The sequence below is a fragment of the Rhea americana genome, unplaced genomic scaffold (genome assembly GCF_003343005.1).
Source record: "Rhea americana isolate MKP2758 unplaced genomic scaffold, rheAme1 scaffold_234, whole genome shotgun sequence".
Classification (NCBI taxonomy): Eukaryota; Metazoa; Chordata; class Aves; order Rheiformes; family Rheidae; genus Rhea; species Rhea americana.
Window position 1 is genome coordinate 1,355,365 of NW_028186351.1, and position 15,233 is coordinate 1,370,597.

Here is a 15,233-nt window from a genome sequence, read left to right on the forward strand (position 1 = left end):
AGAGGAACTTCATCGTGTTCAAGAAAGGGAAGGTCCTGCACCTGGGAAGGAATAAGGCCATGCAGCAGGACAGGCTGGGGGCTGACCTGCTGGAAAGCAGCTCTGTGCACAAGGACTTGGGAGTCCCGCTGCCCAACAAGTCGACCGCGAGCCAGCAAGGTGCCCTCATGGTCACGAAGGCCACGGCTATCCTGGGCTGCATGAGGAAGAACGTTGSCAGCAGGTCGAGGGAGGTGATCCTTGCCCTCTCCTCMGCACTGCTGAGGCCACATCTGGAGTCCTGTCTGTGGTTCTGGGCTCCGCAATGCAAGAGTGACACGGAGCTACTGGAGAGAGTCCAGCGGAGGCCCACCAAGATGAGGAAGGGACTGGAGCCTCTCTTGTATGAGGAAAGGCTGAGAGCTGGGACTGCTCCGCCTGGAGAAGAGAAGAGGGAGGGGGGATCTTRTCAACATCTGTAAGYCYGTGAAGGGAGGGTGTCAAGAAGATGGGGTYRGACTCTTTTCAGCAGTGCTTAGTGATAGGACAAGAGGTGATGGGCCCAAAGGGAAATGCTGAAAAGAAGGAAAAACTTTACTGTGAGGGTGACTGAGCACTGGAAGAGGTAGCCCAGGGAGACTGGAGTTTCCATCCTTGGAGATGTTCAAAACCTGCCTGGACACAATCCTGGGCAATGTGCTCTAGGTGACCCTGCTTGAGCAGGATGTTGGACTAGAAGATCTCCAGAGGTGCCTTCCAACCTCGATGTTTTTTGTGATTCTCTGAAAACTAACGGATGTTCAGGCACRGCGCGCCGTTGCCCTCACCTCCTCCAGGAATAACGCGCATCCACTTAAACAACGCTCGGCCGTTTTTAATATAATTAGCYGCCCGCCCGCCAGTCAATGTCAACTCGTGCAGATCACCGTTAATGGATCGCTACGCAGCCGGCTGTTATTGAATCGATACAGAAATTAAAATGCACCCGCTTCCATTCGTGCTCAGTTGTCATCTTATCGCGGTGGATAGCTGAAAGCGCTGCAGATTACAGAATCCATCATCGTTTAGCCTTTGTAGCTCGCAAATTCATAATTAACAAAAAGAAAGATTCCATTCGCTTTCTCATGTAATTTAATTAGTTTGCCGTTAAATAGAGCCTAAGTGTCGTCTAATCCCCCAACAGAGCAAATAATTGTTTTCCATTCTTCTTGAAATTATCACTCGTTTATTGTTAACTATCAAAATTCATTATTAGCTGCTGAACAGTAGTTGGAAAAGGTGTGAAAAGMACTTGGGGAAGGACGGGGCAGGAACCGGTGAGGAAGCTGGAGGGGAACGGAAGAGGCGGCAGCGGGCTGCAAAACACATTCGCCGGCTTTTTTCCTCCTGTGCACGTGTTGCTGCTCCGTTCCAAGAGGTGCCGACCCTCCGTCCCCATCCTCAGCTCTGTGGGGTGGCCTTGGAGYCCCCCAGTACCTGCCCAGGCGATGATGGGCCCAAAATGACCTGTCCTCCAGTGGATGCTGCCGTGGGCTGGTGGCAACCCGAGGGATGAGACACGCGTGGGCTTTGGGGTGCGATTGGGATTTAAGGGCTGCGTGACACCAAGGACAAAACCAGCCCCATCGATGCGAGGGATTTAGGTGTCGTTTCACCACTCTTGCCGCGCGGTGAATCGTGGGGCTGCAGCTGCCCCGTAGCAGAAGCAGCCTTCGCAGCGGAGGAAACACCACGTGTGGTTAAGTGACTCCACCGAGGCCAAGGGAAACGCTTCTTCTGTGTCACAGCAGCATTAATCCCAATTTGTCCCGCCTTGTGCATGCTTTTTCCGGCATGGTACAGCTCCAGCACAGATCTGGGGGACCTGAACCCTGGGGYGGCTCCATGCCGAGTCCGAGCTGCCCAGGAGCATCCTGCTGGGACAGGATCATCTGCTGGGGACCGGCTGGGCATGAAGCCGTTTCTCCAGATCCCGGGCCAGATTTCTCTCCCGAGCGACTACCTCCCGTGGAGGAAGRGAGGTGGGAAACAATTTGCTCAGCGCCCGGATCAGGTGTTGGACAGGTTGCTGCTGTCCTGCCCCGGACGTGCTCTCGCGYGGGATGGTTGCCAGGAGGCAAGAGTCCACCACGCGTTGGCCCTGTGGAGCGCGAGGACGGCTCGGCGCTGACGGCACCCCCGGGGGCCGTTAGCCAGCAGGGAGGGAGGGAACGGCGGTCGCTCACCCGCCCTTCCAACCCCCTCGGCAAATTAGGTTAAATCCACAAATTGTTGAGCGGAGACACGGTTACGACTCACCGACCACGGGTCCCATTAAGAGCAGGTGGATACTTCTCTTAAATCAGTGTTTGCCTCTCTCCAGGGGATGGGCGGTGGGATTCGTCTCCCGCCTCGCGGAGCCGAGCGGACGGGCGGCAATCCGGCCCTAATTGCCCACGGTAATTGGCGGCAGTAATTCGGGGCGGCCAGCGCCCGCRTCTCCCTCTTCGATTGGCCTCGAAGGCTCGTTAGGTCGGCAAGGCGGGCAAACGGAGCGAGGTTCATCCGCGCAGCGCCCGCGGCGCGGCCCCTGGGGAGGTGGGTTTAGGCGGCCGGTCGCGTCCGGGCGCTCCGGTACGAGGTGGCATCCCGAACGGCGGGGCGAGCCCGGCCTCTGAGCGCGGCGCGGCGGACGCTGGCCGCTCTCCTGCTCCCTGGGGCGCTCCCAGCCCGGCACCCCGCGCCGCTCGCCAGCCTCCGGGTCTGAAGCCCCCTTCGGTGCACGTCTTGTTCCTCCTCTTCACCATCCAGTTTTCCCTTCTTTTCAGCTTTTTGTTTTGTTTTAAACAAACCCGAGTCAGGAAACAGCAGGGTTATTTTCTTCTAACTGCCAGCTAGGCCTGGAGACGACGCAGCTCAGCTCCAAGTCTCTCTTCCCTTTGACACTGGGGCATATATTTAAACAAAATAATGATCCCTTGAAGCTTATAATAGGGGTTATTAAACACTAAACCATCCTTCTTGTGGGCAGCTCTGCTGAGAGGACCCAGACACAGCAGTGCTCCCCGGGCGAAGGGGAGCAGCCATGGCTCCGGGGAGGTCTGGCCCAAATCGCRGCGCTCCCGACTGGATTCACAGCTCTAATTTACATGCTTTTCAGGGCATGTTATTTAATACGCTGCAGAGTTAAAAATAAATCTTCCCCCTGCCTCCAGCTCTCTCCGCCTGCCTCTCCTGCTGAAGGGTGGCTCGTTTGCGTTTAGATGCGTTCACTCACCATGAAGGATCTGGTGATGTGTCTTCCCTTGTCTTCATCACCATCCTGCCCACCCCTTGTTATCAYCACTGACTTCAGACACAACGTGGTTTCCACCACCAGGAGGGACCACCATGGTTGAGGATAGCTGAGGATAAGGAAGGGCAGCAGCAGCTTTGCAGCAGTCAGAGAGACTAGTGCAGAGCCCCAGGTTGCAAAACCACTCTGGGTCCAGGCCCCACTGGCCTGAACCCATCTTGGTTTTCAAGGTCAGTTTGAACGGGCTGGCCTGTACCAGCAGTTCCTGCTGGGAGTCACGGGGAATGGAGCAAGAATGGGACCCTGTCTGGTATCTCGAGAGGAGATGTGAAGCTGATCCTTCCAGGGTTTGAACCTGGAGCTCTGCACAGTCCAGACCTACAAACCAGATGCTTGAACACTTCAACTCAGCTAATTAGAAGGGTCAGCGAACAAGGCACTGTTTGATTTAATAATTTTCAGTTAAACCCAGCCACACTCTCCATTGCACCCTCTCCTCGTCCTAAACTCTGCAATGATCTAGGATCCGGGAGCCAAGACCAGCTCTGCTTCAACCCCAAAGACTTCAAGAGAAACACAACAGCAAGTGACACTCTGCATCCCGAAAGCTCTGCAGCCCCAGCTGAAGCCAGCGGCTAACCCAAGGACACAGTGCTGAAACAGCAATGGTTCCAATGACGGGCCAGACAGCACATACCCCAGTCTGTGTGTTGCCCTAAGCGTGGAGAGATGCTCACTTCTCCTTCTGCAGAACATACAGCCACATCTCCCTTCCTCCTTAAAAGCTGATCAGTCTATTTTGTTCTCAAGAGCGCTGGCTCTTCTCTTCCCACCGCAAGAAAAGTAGGGAGAAGAAACACTCTCAAAAAGAAAGCAGCTTYGTGCTTCTTCCCTTTCCACTGAACGAATAGCACTGATTTTCCAGCTCTTAAATACCTCGTGGCTGGAGCAGATTCCTCCTGGTCAAATGCTTGCCAAGAACTGTTCGGGATAGCCCTACAGCTTGGCACTGTTGGGGTGGTAGCATCATGTGTCCACACCTCATTATCCCACCTGAATCGCAGCCCTCAGGCAACCTCCTCTGGAGCAGGGTGGGAAGCCAGCAAGAGCTGAGAAAAAGCTGGTACAACCTCAGCCAAGGCAGCAAAGAGAAAAACAGAGGGGAAAAAGGATGAAGAATTTAACGGCTAGAAGCTGGACACGTTCAGAATAGAAATACAGCACGTACTCTTCACAGTAAGTTAATTAATAATAGACATAATTACCTGCAGCACAGGGGTACCTCCCTCCATTGCATGTTCTCATAAAGACCAGCCAAAAGTTAAGGGCTTGATGCTGGTTTTAGCCTTGGCCATACAGGTCAGCGCAAACAGCTCCCCTGTGGCTTAAACTCTTTGAATATATTACAAGCACAGCATGGTGGTGGTGGTTCGGGTACAGGGATGCAGCAAACCAAGTTAAACTGGCAGGGAGCCAGCGATTGTAGGGCAAGGTCTGGCAGACGCGTCCCCCAGAAACCCCTCAGACAGGGGCTGAGGCAGGGCACAGGTGTCCTAGAGCCTTGTGCCCTCCCAGCACAGTCACCTTTGGGGTACTGAGGTTGGTGAGACCTGTGCTGCCACAGGCCACGGAAGTTCAGGACAGAAGGCCAAGCATGGATTTGGGTATGTACAGAACTACACGGGACACAGAACTGGCTCGGGAAGGGTGGGGACAAGCCACCTGGGAAGAAACTCAGATGGCTGGAAAGGAAATCACTTCCTACAATAGCAAGCATTGATGCCCCCACACTGATATATAGCTAACCTGCTTGAAGGTCTGCTACCATCTAATACCACTGCCTACAACCCTGCCACTGCCCCTGCCAAGACAGCCTGATTTGAGGAAGAGAATGTGCAACCAGTKTGGTTCCTCCACTGCTGAACCTTATATATACTGTGCTTATCATAGAAAACTTGCTCCCTTTACATTTATTTATAACAGAAGGCTGGATTTTACTCCAAAAAAAGAAAATAGGATTCAGCAGTAGCCAAATCATTACTTCCAGTGTGGTCATTTTTATTGCTATGAATAAAAAATAAAGCTGCTCTTCTGAAGTTAAAGCGTATGGTTTGCCTTGGATTATGTATGAGTGAGGGCCTTGATTTAATATTGTACAACAGAAAAGTAAAACAGAACAATAAATCCCATCTACATAGTTCTTGTAAAAAACTGTCTATTTCATTTCTGACCGTATAAAAACAATCAAGAGAAACTGGGCAGGGAATGTACAAACAACATATTGAATTTAAACTAATTTTACAAATTTCAAGTTTTCTGGGAAAGGGTTCAATAGTCTCTCGTACAGCCAAAACCTCTTCAATTCCAAAATTTTCCTCCTTCTTCCTCAGACAGACAAAAGAACAACAAAAAAAGCAAGCTGTATGGCAAGACCTTGCAGGCATTACAGCCCGCAAAAAACGCTCCTTGTTTAATCAAGCTGCTTCAACGTTTTCCCATTACCACAAGAGTGAGAAAGGGTTGACATCAGTTAGAAGCAAGTTAATCCTACTTCTGTAAACCAAAGGTTTCGAGGGCATAAATTAAGCCATCTTCTTTTCAGCTTCACTGAATCTCCCCCATATACAGTCTTTTGTCACTGGATGCAGAGAGTACTGTGGGAAAGAAAGGGGAAGGGAGAAATAAGAAAATTAAACAGAACAGTTGGAGATCTCCAGTAATGATACACCATTTGGATTTAACTACCTATTCCACTTGTTGTAAGTTATCTATAAAGCCAAATTTGATTTGCTCCCCACAAAATACTTCCTGGAATTACTAGTTTGACACCTAATCACACGCTGCACGTTCTGGCTGCCATCCCCTGTCCCAAGACAGACATAAAGGCGTACCTACTGTAATGTCTAAGCATTAAAATGGTAAAGAGAGGCATAAAAACACACTGTTAACGCACTCGGATATCCCAAAGCATTATTTGCTTTGCAAGCAGCGCTCAGATTGCAAATTAGGCACTACCATCAGGACTGCAGGCCGCTAGAGGGCACAAGCTCTCCAAGAAAGCCTCTCTGGGCTGTTGCTCTTTATCATAATAGAGGCAAAACGCAGCTGGCAGTCAAACCTAACAAGACATGAACCACCTTAATTCAGAAAAGGCTCTTCAGTGGATTCAACACACAAGTGTCAAAGGAACGACAATCCCAACACAGAAGCGCTGTTCTTCACGCTGACAACTATTTCATTCAAACCCATGAGAGGTTTGGGGGCATTTTTGCATAAAGCTTACAGACTGATGTCTGTAATCTCACCACATTTTAGCTTTCTGTGCACCGTTCCATGCAGACGAGTATCTTGGAGTAGGTGGAGCAATTTGCAAGATTAGCATTCTTCGATGTTAATAGAAATCAATTGCATAACTGGCATGTAATGACTGGATAGGCTTTTTAATTTTTATTTTAAAGATGAGTGATTGATTCACAAAGAGGAGCTCAGCAGAATACAATAACACACAATCCATTTCAAACCATAGATGAAAGATTGCTCTGCTCCTTCAGTACAGCCTCTGATCCGAAGACAGAGCAATGAATAACCAAGGAACAAACTCATAATTCACTGCCCTGGATCCCCACCCCCAGACTGCTGCAGAGACTGTCACCCACAGCGCTGCTGAGCTTTTGGCTTCACTTCAGGGTTGACTTGTATCAATTTTTTGGCCAAAGTAGTGTGGTGACCTGGCTGATGGTGCAAGTGTTTCCATAGAAACAAGCAGCACCCTACAGACCTTCCTGTGCTACATGTTAAGAAACCAATCTGAAGCTTGGTCTCTGCTAATGCTCTACACCTAAAACAGTTCTGAAAAAGCCACCACGAGTGGCTTCTCACTCACTGATACCCAGTGCCACAGATCTCACCCTGAAGGAAGACATCTCCAGAATGGGGACAAAAAGACTGTATTGAAACAGCCATGCTTACTGCCTAGAGCTTCTAGGGTACATTAGATACCCTGGCTTGGAGACATGCTCCCAGGCTATTATAATTATCCTTACGTGATCACTGAATGTAAGGTCATACTGCTTGTGCCCAACCAAAGTACCCCAAATCCTTCTTCCATGGCTCTTGGGAAGTCTCTCCACAAATCCTGACAACAGCAGCCAAGCTCATGGCCACCTGTAGCTCACCAACGGTCCAGATCACCACAGGAACAGCAACCACACTGCTGCTGTATGGATGGTGTCATCCAGGTCTCCATCTGGGCAGAAGTAGGGCTCCCTCACTCAGCCCAGGGGCACACTGGGCCCAAATCTAGTTAGCCGTGGAGTAATGGATTCCCTTCCCCACAAATCTCCCTCTGATACCCAGAGCTCTGGGCCACAGGCAGATTTTGGGCTGTTGTCTGTAGGAACAAACAGTTACACCAGCCCTGAAACTACTTCCCCAGCCGACTTGAGCTGGATAGGACTTACTAATGGGTTCCTCTGGGTGGAAAGCCAGTTCATTCACAGAGCCGGCGTGGCCTGGCAGCTTGTACAAAATCCTCCGGGATGTGGTGTCCCACACGTAGACAAACCTGTAAGACAGTTGTTACGAGAGCAGTCACTTCAAAAGGCAAAGCAGCTGCCTCCCAAACCTACAGCTTCTTTCTGCAACAGTCCACCACTCAGATTGTAGTAACTGCAGCTGTTAGCATGGGCAAACAAGGAGTAAAATGCAGCACTGCTGAATTCGAAAGAACAAAGGTCTGAGCAGGTAGGGACTGACCTCCCAACTCCGTATTTAAAGCCTTGTCACTGTCATAGCAGGACAGCCCCATTTCATCTATCACTGCATGAAGAGAGATTTGCAAACACRAAGCCAGAGACCCTCAACGTAGCAGCAATAAAGTCAGTAAGGGACAAAAGCAGCCTCAGGAATGGAAAGGACTGTCCTTGTCCTCACAAATACMTGCCTGCAAGTCCAACAGCTGCTCTCAGTTCAGGCTGGCAGGTAAGCAGTGAGRAGACTGTATGCTATAGTGTAATTCCTCACAGCTAAAAACCGTTACATATGGATTTCTTTCTGTTATGCCATTAAAGTCATGATTCACGTCTCAGCATTTATTAGGGGCTGAACAAATTGCATCCAGGCCTTTGGCTAATCTCTTCCAGGTCTCTCTCCTCACTGTCGGTTCACGCTGCTCCTGGGTCCTTCCAGAGTGCTTCACCTTGGCTGAAGGACAGCACAAAAGACACCAGAATTCTTCAGGTAGTAGGTCAGAAATAAATTGCTGGCATCATGCACAGTGCAGCTTTTAATCAGATTTTTTTTTATAAACACTCTCAGAGAGGAGGGAAAAACACCTTTCTGCAACTCACACACTGCCCTAGAATGCAGACCACCTCCCCACATAAATACCATCCGCARTGGTGTTGACTGCTGTCCGTACAGGGCGGCAACCACTTGCTCAGTTAACACATAAGTCCCACGAGAAAAAGTGATGCTTTGACCCTAGCTATACGGAGCTCTCGTAGGAGTGTTTTTTCATAAATCAGAATGAAAAGAGCTCTAAGCAACTTGTTACAAATCAGGGAAGACAATGCTGTATCCCACCCGCACCACTTCCCTTCCAGACATAACAGCTTCGCGACATAAAATGTCATTTGTTACAAGATTCACATCTCAAAAAAAAAAAAAAAAAATCAGTGGCTCGGGAAAGCTGCCAGTTTAGGATTACACTCATGCTGCCTTCTTGCTTTGCTCATTAAGTAGGTGACTGGCATCTAGAACTTAATCTGTCAGTGGGCAGAAAAAAGAAAGTGGCAGTGCAGTAATTGGCCAGGTTCAGCATGAAGAGCWGCTCCACTGCCCTGAAGCTCAAGAGGTGTCACTAAGGCTGTTCAAAGGGGACACTGCAAAAGGGTGAGGGCGTAAGGGACAAGGCAACAGTAAAACACACATAAAAGCCACCTACAACATCATAGTTCTCCAAAGCAGGACTCTATAAACGCCACTATGCAGCACCATGTCTAGTCTTCACAAACTCAAATGTGCTCAAGATAAACACACCTTTCAGCAGTCCTGCAAACAAGCTACGCTCTGAAYATCAAGGTGTTTCAGGCTTATGCAATTCTACCAAAAAGTTCCTCAGTTTCACCTGTTCCTTTCTGTTTGAAAGGGTTTTGCAGAGCTGATAGAGAACAAGACTTTCTTCTGCAATTACACTTTTCATTTAGTTGGACTAGAACTGAGCTTCTTTTCCCCAAAACAGCACTGAAGACTCACTGCTAACGTTTGCTGGCTAGTTTGGAAATTTTGTGGATAATCTGCTTTGTTAGACACATTCCTTTTCAGGCTASCATTATTCTTCAAATTATTTTCTTGAAACATATAAAGTATGCAACCTAAGTTGTGAATGTTATTTAAAGCAGCACTTCTTCAAACAAAGCTATTTCACCTTAGTAAGCAAGAACTGTATAAAATCCTTTCTCAAAGGACTCTGCTGTTGTTTTTTTCCTTTGGTACTACAAAGCAGGAAAGCACTTTCAGTATTTCTTTTAACTGTAACCACCTCTGACGGGATCAAAAGCAAAAAAATTACTCAGATAATTGTCCCTACAACATAGATATAGACACACACACACACAAATAATTTCCACATAATGCAGGAGTGAGTTCTCACTGGGGAACTATTTTTTACTCAAGAGAAGGGGCACATTTAATCTAGCTTTGCTTTCGCATCAGAGATTCCTTCTCAAAAAAATTTTAAAATTGGTAAGGGCTCAGAGATAACAGCAGAAATATTTCCATGTGGCCTTATCTAACCCACCCTGGGACCTTGCTGTATGCGCTTCACCCTGCATTTCACAACAAAGCCGCCGTCAGACTGCAGAGCTACACCAGCACCTGCAGAACTAACCTAATGGCCTAATATTTCATGCCACGCTTCACTATAGCAGGTTGCTTGCTCTGGGATCTGCCACAGCATTGGTACATTACCAAATAACAGGTATTCCGTCACACATGTGCAATGCCATTGTTACCCAGCAGGATGGAAAGGAGTCACGTCTCAGATACTCACCGTGACAGCTGGCCCACTCTAGCTGGGCTCTTAGAGTTAACGTTCTCCCTACCAGAAACTCATTAATTCGCTGATTACTACTTTTCCATGCCTTGGGCTCTGGCCTCCAGAAATTCCTGTCTCSATGTCACCGAGACTGCATCAGAATTCATCCCAGTGGGGTTGGTATCCTTCACAGTGACCTTCAGTGCCTGGTGTGGACCCTCTGCAGGCTTCCTCCTGCCACCTGCTTTACTCTTTGTTGCCTTAGTTTATATAATCTCTCATTTTAAAGACTCATAAATGCTAATTTAGCCAGATTTTATTTCTTCACACTCATTAATAAAAATAAGGATCATAAATCATCCTAGGAACACCACTGGCTCTTCCTGCTAGTCCCCACACAGCAATTTAACTGACATGTATGGTCCTTATCAGTACAATCACAACACTATGCACCAGTTCAGCAGATTCGCTGCTTCCAGAAGAGACTCACAAGAGCCTGTTGATAACATTTTAAGAGACTGAGTCAACCCCCAAGTATGCTCCCATCAWCTTCTTCTCCTGCTACTGTAACACAGATCTCTAGCCAGCCTTTGATAGTAACAGGGAGGTTTGGTAACTGTAGTGCTCTCCCTTGGACACAAAGTCATTATGAACACATCACTGTTATAACCAGTGCAGACAACGGTCACAGCAAACTGTGGGGGTTGTCCAGGTCTTCACACCTCTATGCACAACTCTCTTCATACTGATTTCCGAGATAATGCGACTCCATTAGTTTCATAGACTAAACAACACCTGTAAAATGGTTTGGGATGGAAGGTAACAGAGAAACACAGTGATAACTCACCTGTCTGCGGATCCCCCTGCTATTTTACTCCCATCTGGGGACCAAGAACATCTCAGAAGATTCTAAAATAAAAGAATGTGCACAGTTCTATTTTCAAAATAAGACAGAGTTTTCCCTTCTACCCAAAATAAAAATACCATGAGACTTCAAGTATCATGGGCACCACTTTAATGATCTCCCTTTGGAAGATGAGATGGTAATTACGTATTTTATTTTATCACTGGAAACATCCAGTGCCTTGTTATTTTACACAAAGCAGATAGTAAATGTAGAAAATACTTAATTTACAGCTAATTATAGCTGAACTGAGCAAAGAAATCTTGTTACTGCAGCTTTAATTGGAATCTCACTTTGTGTATTAATCTTTCTTTTGAGTCCTTGTTAAAGCCTTTCTGGTTTATGCTTGAATTTCAAAAACAATTTACAGGCAAGTTAATAGATGGCAGCAGCATTAAAAAAAAAAAAAGAAACACAATAATTCTTTTGTTTTTTTCCTTTTCACTCACCTTTTCAAAATTATGCACGTTCCCCTGGAATATCTTTACACATCTCTCTTTAGGGGCAAAYGGTCGTACATCCCAGATACGAACTGCAACAGAGCAGAACTAGCAGTAATTAGCTGAAGATCACCGAGTCATGGGCGCAAGGTCAGTTTCTGGAAACATTACTTTTGCCATGATCAGACTCGATCACGTTCTTTGTTCTTTTCATGACTAGGTTTCCCCAGAAGCAAACKGAAATCAGCAGCTCATATTCCCCTTGCAAAAAGCTTTGATGTGAAAGGTCAAATACAAGAATTTATAGTAACACCAGGACAGTGTTCCCGCCAACAGGAAGGGGAAAATAAAATACAACTATTACACAAATGAGCCACCATCTCCTCATGTGAGCGTTTGCTTTATTCTAACACACTTCATGATCACATTTCTAATTAGATCAGTTTCACTGAGCACCCATACACAGAAGACAAGCACTTCGGAAAAAGTGCTGTCATTCCCTGCTGAGGGGAAACAGCTGAACCACCCTGACAAAAGCCAAACCAAGATTACATTCAATTGTCTGCACAAATAACTTGTCCTGTGGCATGTGTCCTCGTTGTCCTTTGGGAGACGTGACAAGCCATCCTGATACAGCTCTCCCTCTCTGCAAAGGACACAACTGCCACCATTATAATGACAAAAATTCCAGCTTTATCTCTGGAGCCAAACTCCCTTCAGCCTCTCTCATCTTATCTGACCTTCTTGTTCTTCTATGTGGAATAATTTGAGCTGTTCCTTCCAAAATGCCACACAAAGCTACCCAATGGCTAGCCTAAGAAAGCAGTGCTGGAAAGCTGTCTGTGCAGCTGCACTTTTACGTTATGCAGGATGTACCTGTGTTGTCCATTGCATTAGAGAGCAGGTAAGAGCCTTCCGAACTCAGACTGAGGCCYGTCACGGAGTCCGCGTGTCCTCTCATGGTATACGTGAGCTTGTTCTGGCGAAGGTCCCACACCTTTTAGACAGCAGACACAAAATTATGGCTTAACTGAAGGACAATGAAGAACGTTGGAACTGCTGATTCCAAATTATTTCATGCAGGCACTGACCAGTCATTTGATAGAATCAGCTTTCTATTTCCAGGTGGGGGCATTTGAAATGCTAACCTATAAGGTTAGAGTTTTAGAAGTGTGACAGGAAAAACTGCATTTACCCTATGAAAGAATTCTTACCTAGCATGTCAAACCACAGCTGCAGCAAGGATTTAAAGGCCAGCAGCCCCATGCGAGCAAGAGTTGCTTTACTCTAAAGGCTAAAGCTCCCCCAGCTCCCAAATTCCACTGCCCAATGCAATGGCACAGGCAAGCAGTAGTCAAATCCCCCAAATTTCATGCTGTTCTTTCCCAGTTACTGACTTTCAAGGGGCAATCAGAAAAGATGCTATTTCAGTGCAACACCTAGTGAGGGCTCTCTGACAAGTACACATTCCCCACATCTAGGTAAGCCTGGGGCCTGAGCCTAAAAAGACAATAGGACCCGCTGAGCTATAAAACTATCCAGAGAATCTCAGCTGGGAACCAAACAAAACACTGAGCTTGCTCTTAAACAAGGGCTTTCCACAGCAGCAAGAGATAAAATAAATTATAAGAGCAGACTGCAGCAGAGGCCAAAGAGTGTGAACGCGTCACTGACCTTTCTTAGTCTACTTCATACATGGCCCTACCTGCCTCTGGGACAGACAGTCTGCCAGAAGAGCTAGCGTACCACATCACTTCTCAGAGGATGGCATCTCCGTTGTGCATGCACCTCCACTGTGTGACAGAACCGCTGGCACGCACGCCCAGGAACGTCAGCCAGTCACAYGGCAAAAAGCCTTGGAACAACTCCCTTATGGTTTACCAGGCCCGTGCCAACAGAGAGGTTGGACACAGCGGGGCGATGCAGCTACTGTGACTGCAAAGTTGACCAACAGACTTCCACGTTTTTCCTTGACCATTGCTGTATCTCACGCACTGACACAATCAAAATCCAATGGGACAGAAAAGGTGCATAAAGTCAGAACAGAGGCACAAGGAAACAACCGTCATACCTTAATATCATTGTCAATGCCTCCCGATATGATTTGATCACTGGTGTCATTGAAAGTCACAGCCAAGACCTGGTAAGTGTTCTGAAATGTTTGCACCGCAGCTTTTTTCCTGATATCCCACAGCTGAAAAGACATGGCAATTTTAACAGTTAGAAACAGACATTTAGCAATAAAATTAGAGAAAGTTGCAAACTCTTCGCAGGATCTCAGTCTGCTCTACTGAAATTCGCTCTTTCAGATCTCAATTATCTACAAAAATAATAGCAGAAATATGCTATGGCCAGGAACACAGGACTTTTCTGATTTGAAGAAAATGAGGAATAGGGCAAGAAGGAGCAAGAGTATAAGGTTTCAGTAACTTTTGTCGTCTTTATGTTTTGTTTATGCTTTTCAAGGAAAAAAGCAAACTTCAGTAGAACTTGATTTATTTTGTATTAAATCTATATTGATTATAAWTCGCCACAAACAAGCACACTGTTACGCAGAAAGAAGACAGCCCTTCTTTTACGAGTCAGTGGTTTGTTTAGGCTGCTCCGGTACGGTATTCCAATTGAATCTACTTAACCCATACCCAAAGAAGGAAAAGAAGTATCAAATGGCATTTCTGGAATTGAAGTTGTCAGATAATGAAATTTTAAGACACTTAACTAGGAAGAACAAAAATTCTTTCAAAGATCTCATCTTATTTTCGTTCTAGATTATCTCCTTATCTAATATACAGACCTTTACTGTCCCATCATCGCTGCCCGTACAAACAAGTTGAGGTCCTCGCCTTGCTGGGTAACAGGAGTTAACGAATGACGTATGACCCTTCAGTCTCTTCACTCTCTCTCCTGTCTCACTGTCCCACACAGCCACTGTTTTATCTGTGGATGCTGAGAAAAGCATGCTGTGGAGAAGAACAGCTATGAAGTTCTCAATTTCAGAGACTTTTCTCCCATTTTACTTTTGTTACTCCCAAGTACTGGGATCAAAGCTTGAAATTTTAAGCAGGAATGTGCCATTGAGAAGAACCATGCCCAATATGCAATGGGTGGTGCAAAGACAATTCTGGTGCTTCAGCACAGGCTGTCTGACAGTGGAACAATTACAGTGGAGCTATTCCCATCAAAACCCATTTTTCAGTCAGTGCATATTCATTTTCAACCCCCTCAAACAGTATCTGCGATGAGAACACAGGAGAAAGAACTCTCTGTAGAAATCCCATTAAGACATGACAGTGGAACAGCCTTCCAAATTAAGAACTCTCTCACTTGTTTTCTTTCACTCCCCAATCAACCAGTGTCTCCCACATGACCAACCCGGACTTTCACATGTTCCTCAAGATTGAAATCAAGCGAACTTGTGAGTTACAAGTAGCTCCACATCTCTTGCTTGGTCTCAAGCAGGCACACTCCTTTCCTGGGAAAGCCAAAGTACAAGTGCTCTTCTTAAGTACCATTAAAGAGGCAGGGGTTAACCAAGCAGGGACAATGAGCAGGAGGATCTCTGAAGGGCTCCAGCTGGCCAGCAGCAAACACCTCCCCCTT

At 46.9% G+C, this 15,233-nt stretch overlaps 1 protein-coding gene across 1 annotated transcript; it reads right to left on the bottom strand.

Moving 5' to 3' along the window:
• Positions 1 to 5,290: 5,290 nt before the first annotated feature.
• Positions 5,291 to 14,592, bottom strand: SNRNP40 (small nuclear ribonucleoprotein U5 subunit 40). The gene is made up of 7 exons (XM_085306222.1): positions 14,428 to 14,592; positions 13,705 to 13,827; positions 12,510 to 12,630; positions 11,643 to 11,725; positions 11,137 to 11,198; positions 7,714 to 7,817; positions 5,291 to 5,907 (listed from the first exon to the last, which is right to left on the bottom strand). The coding sequence occupies exons 1-7, from the start codon at positions 14,590 to 14,592 to the stop codon at positions 5,858 to 5,860; spliced, it is 708 nt and encodes a 235-aa protein (XP_085162348.1). The 3' UTR covers positions 5,291 to 5,857.
• Positions 14,593 to 15,233: the final 641 nt, after the last annotated feature.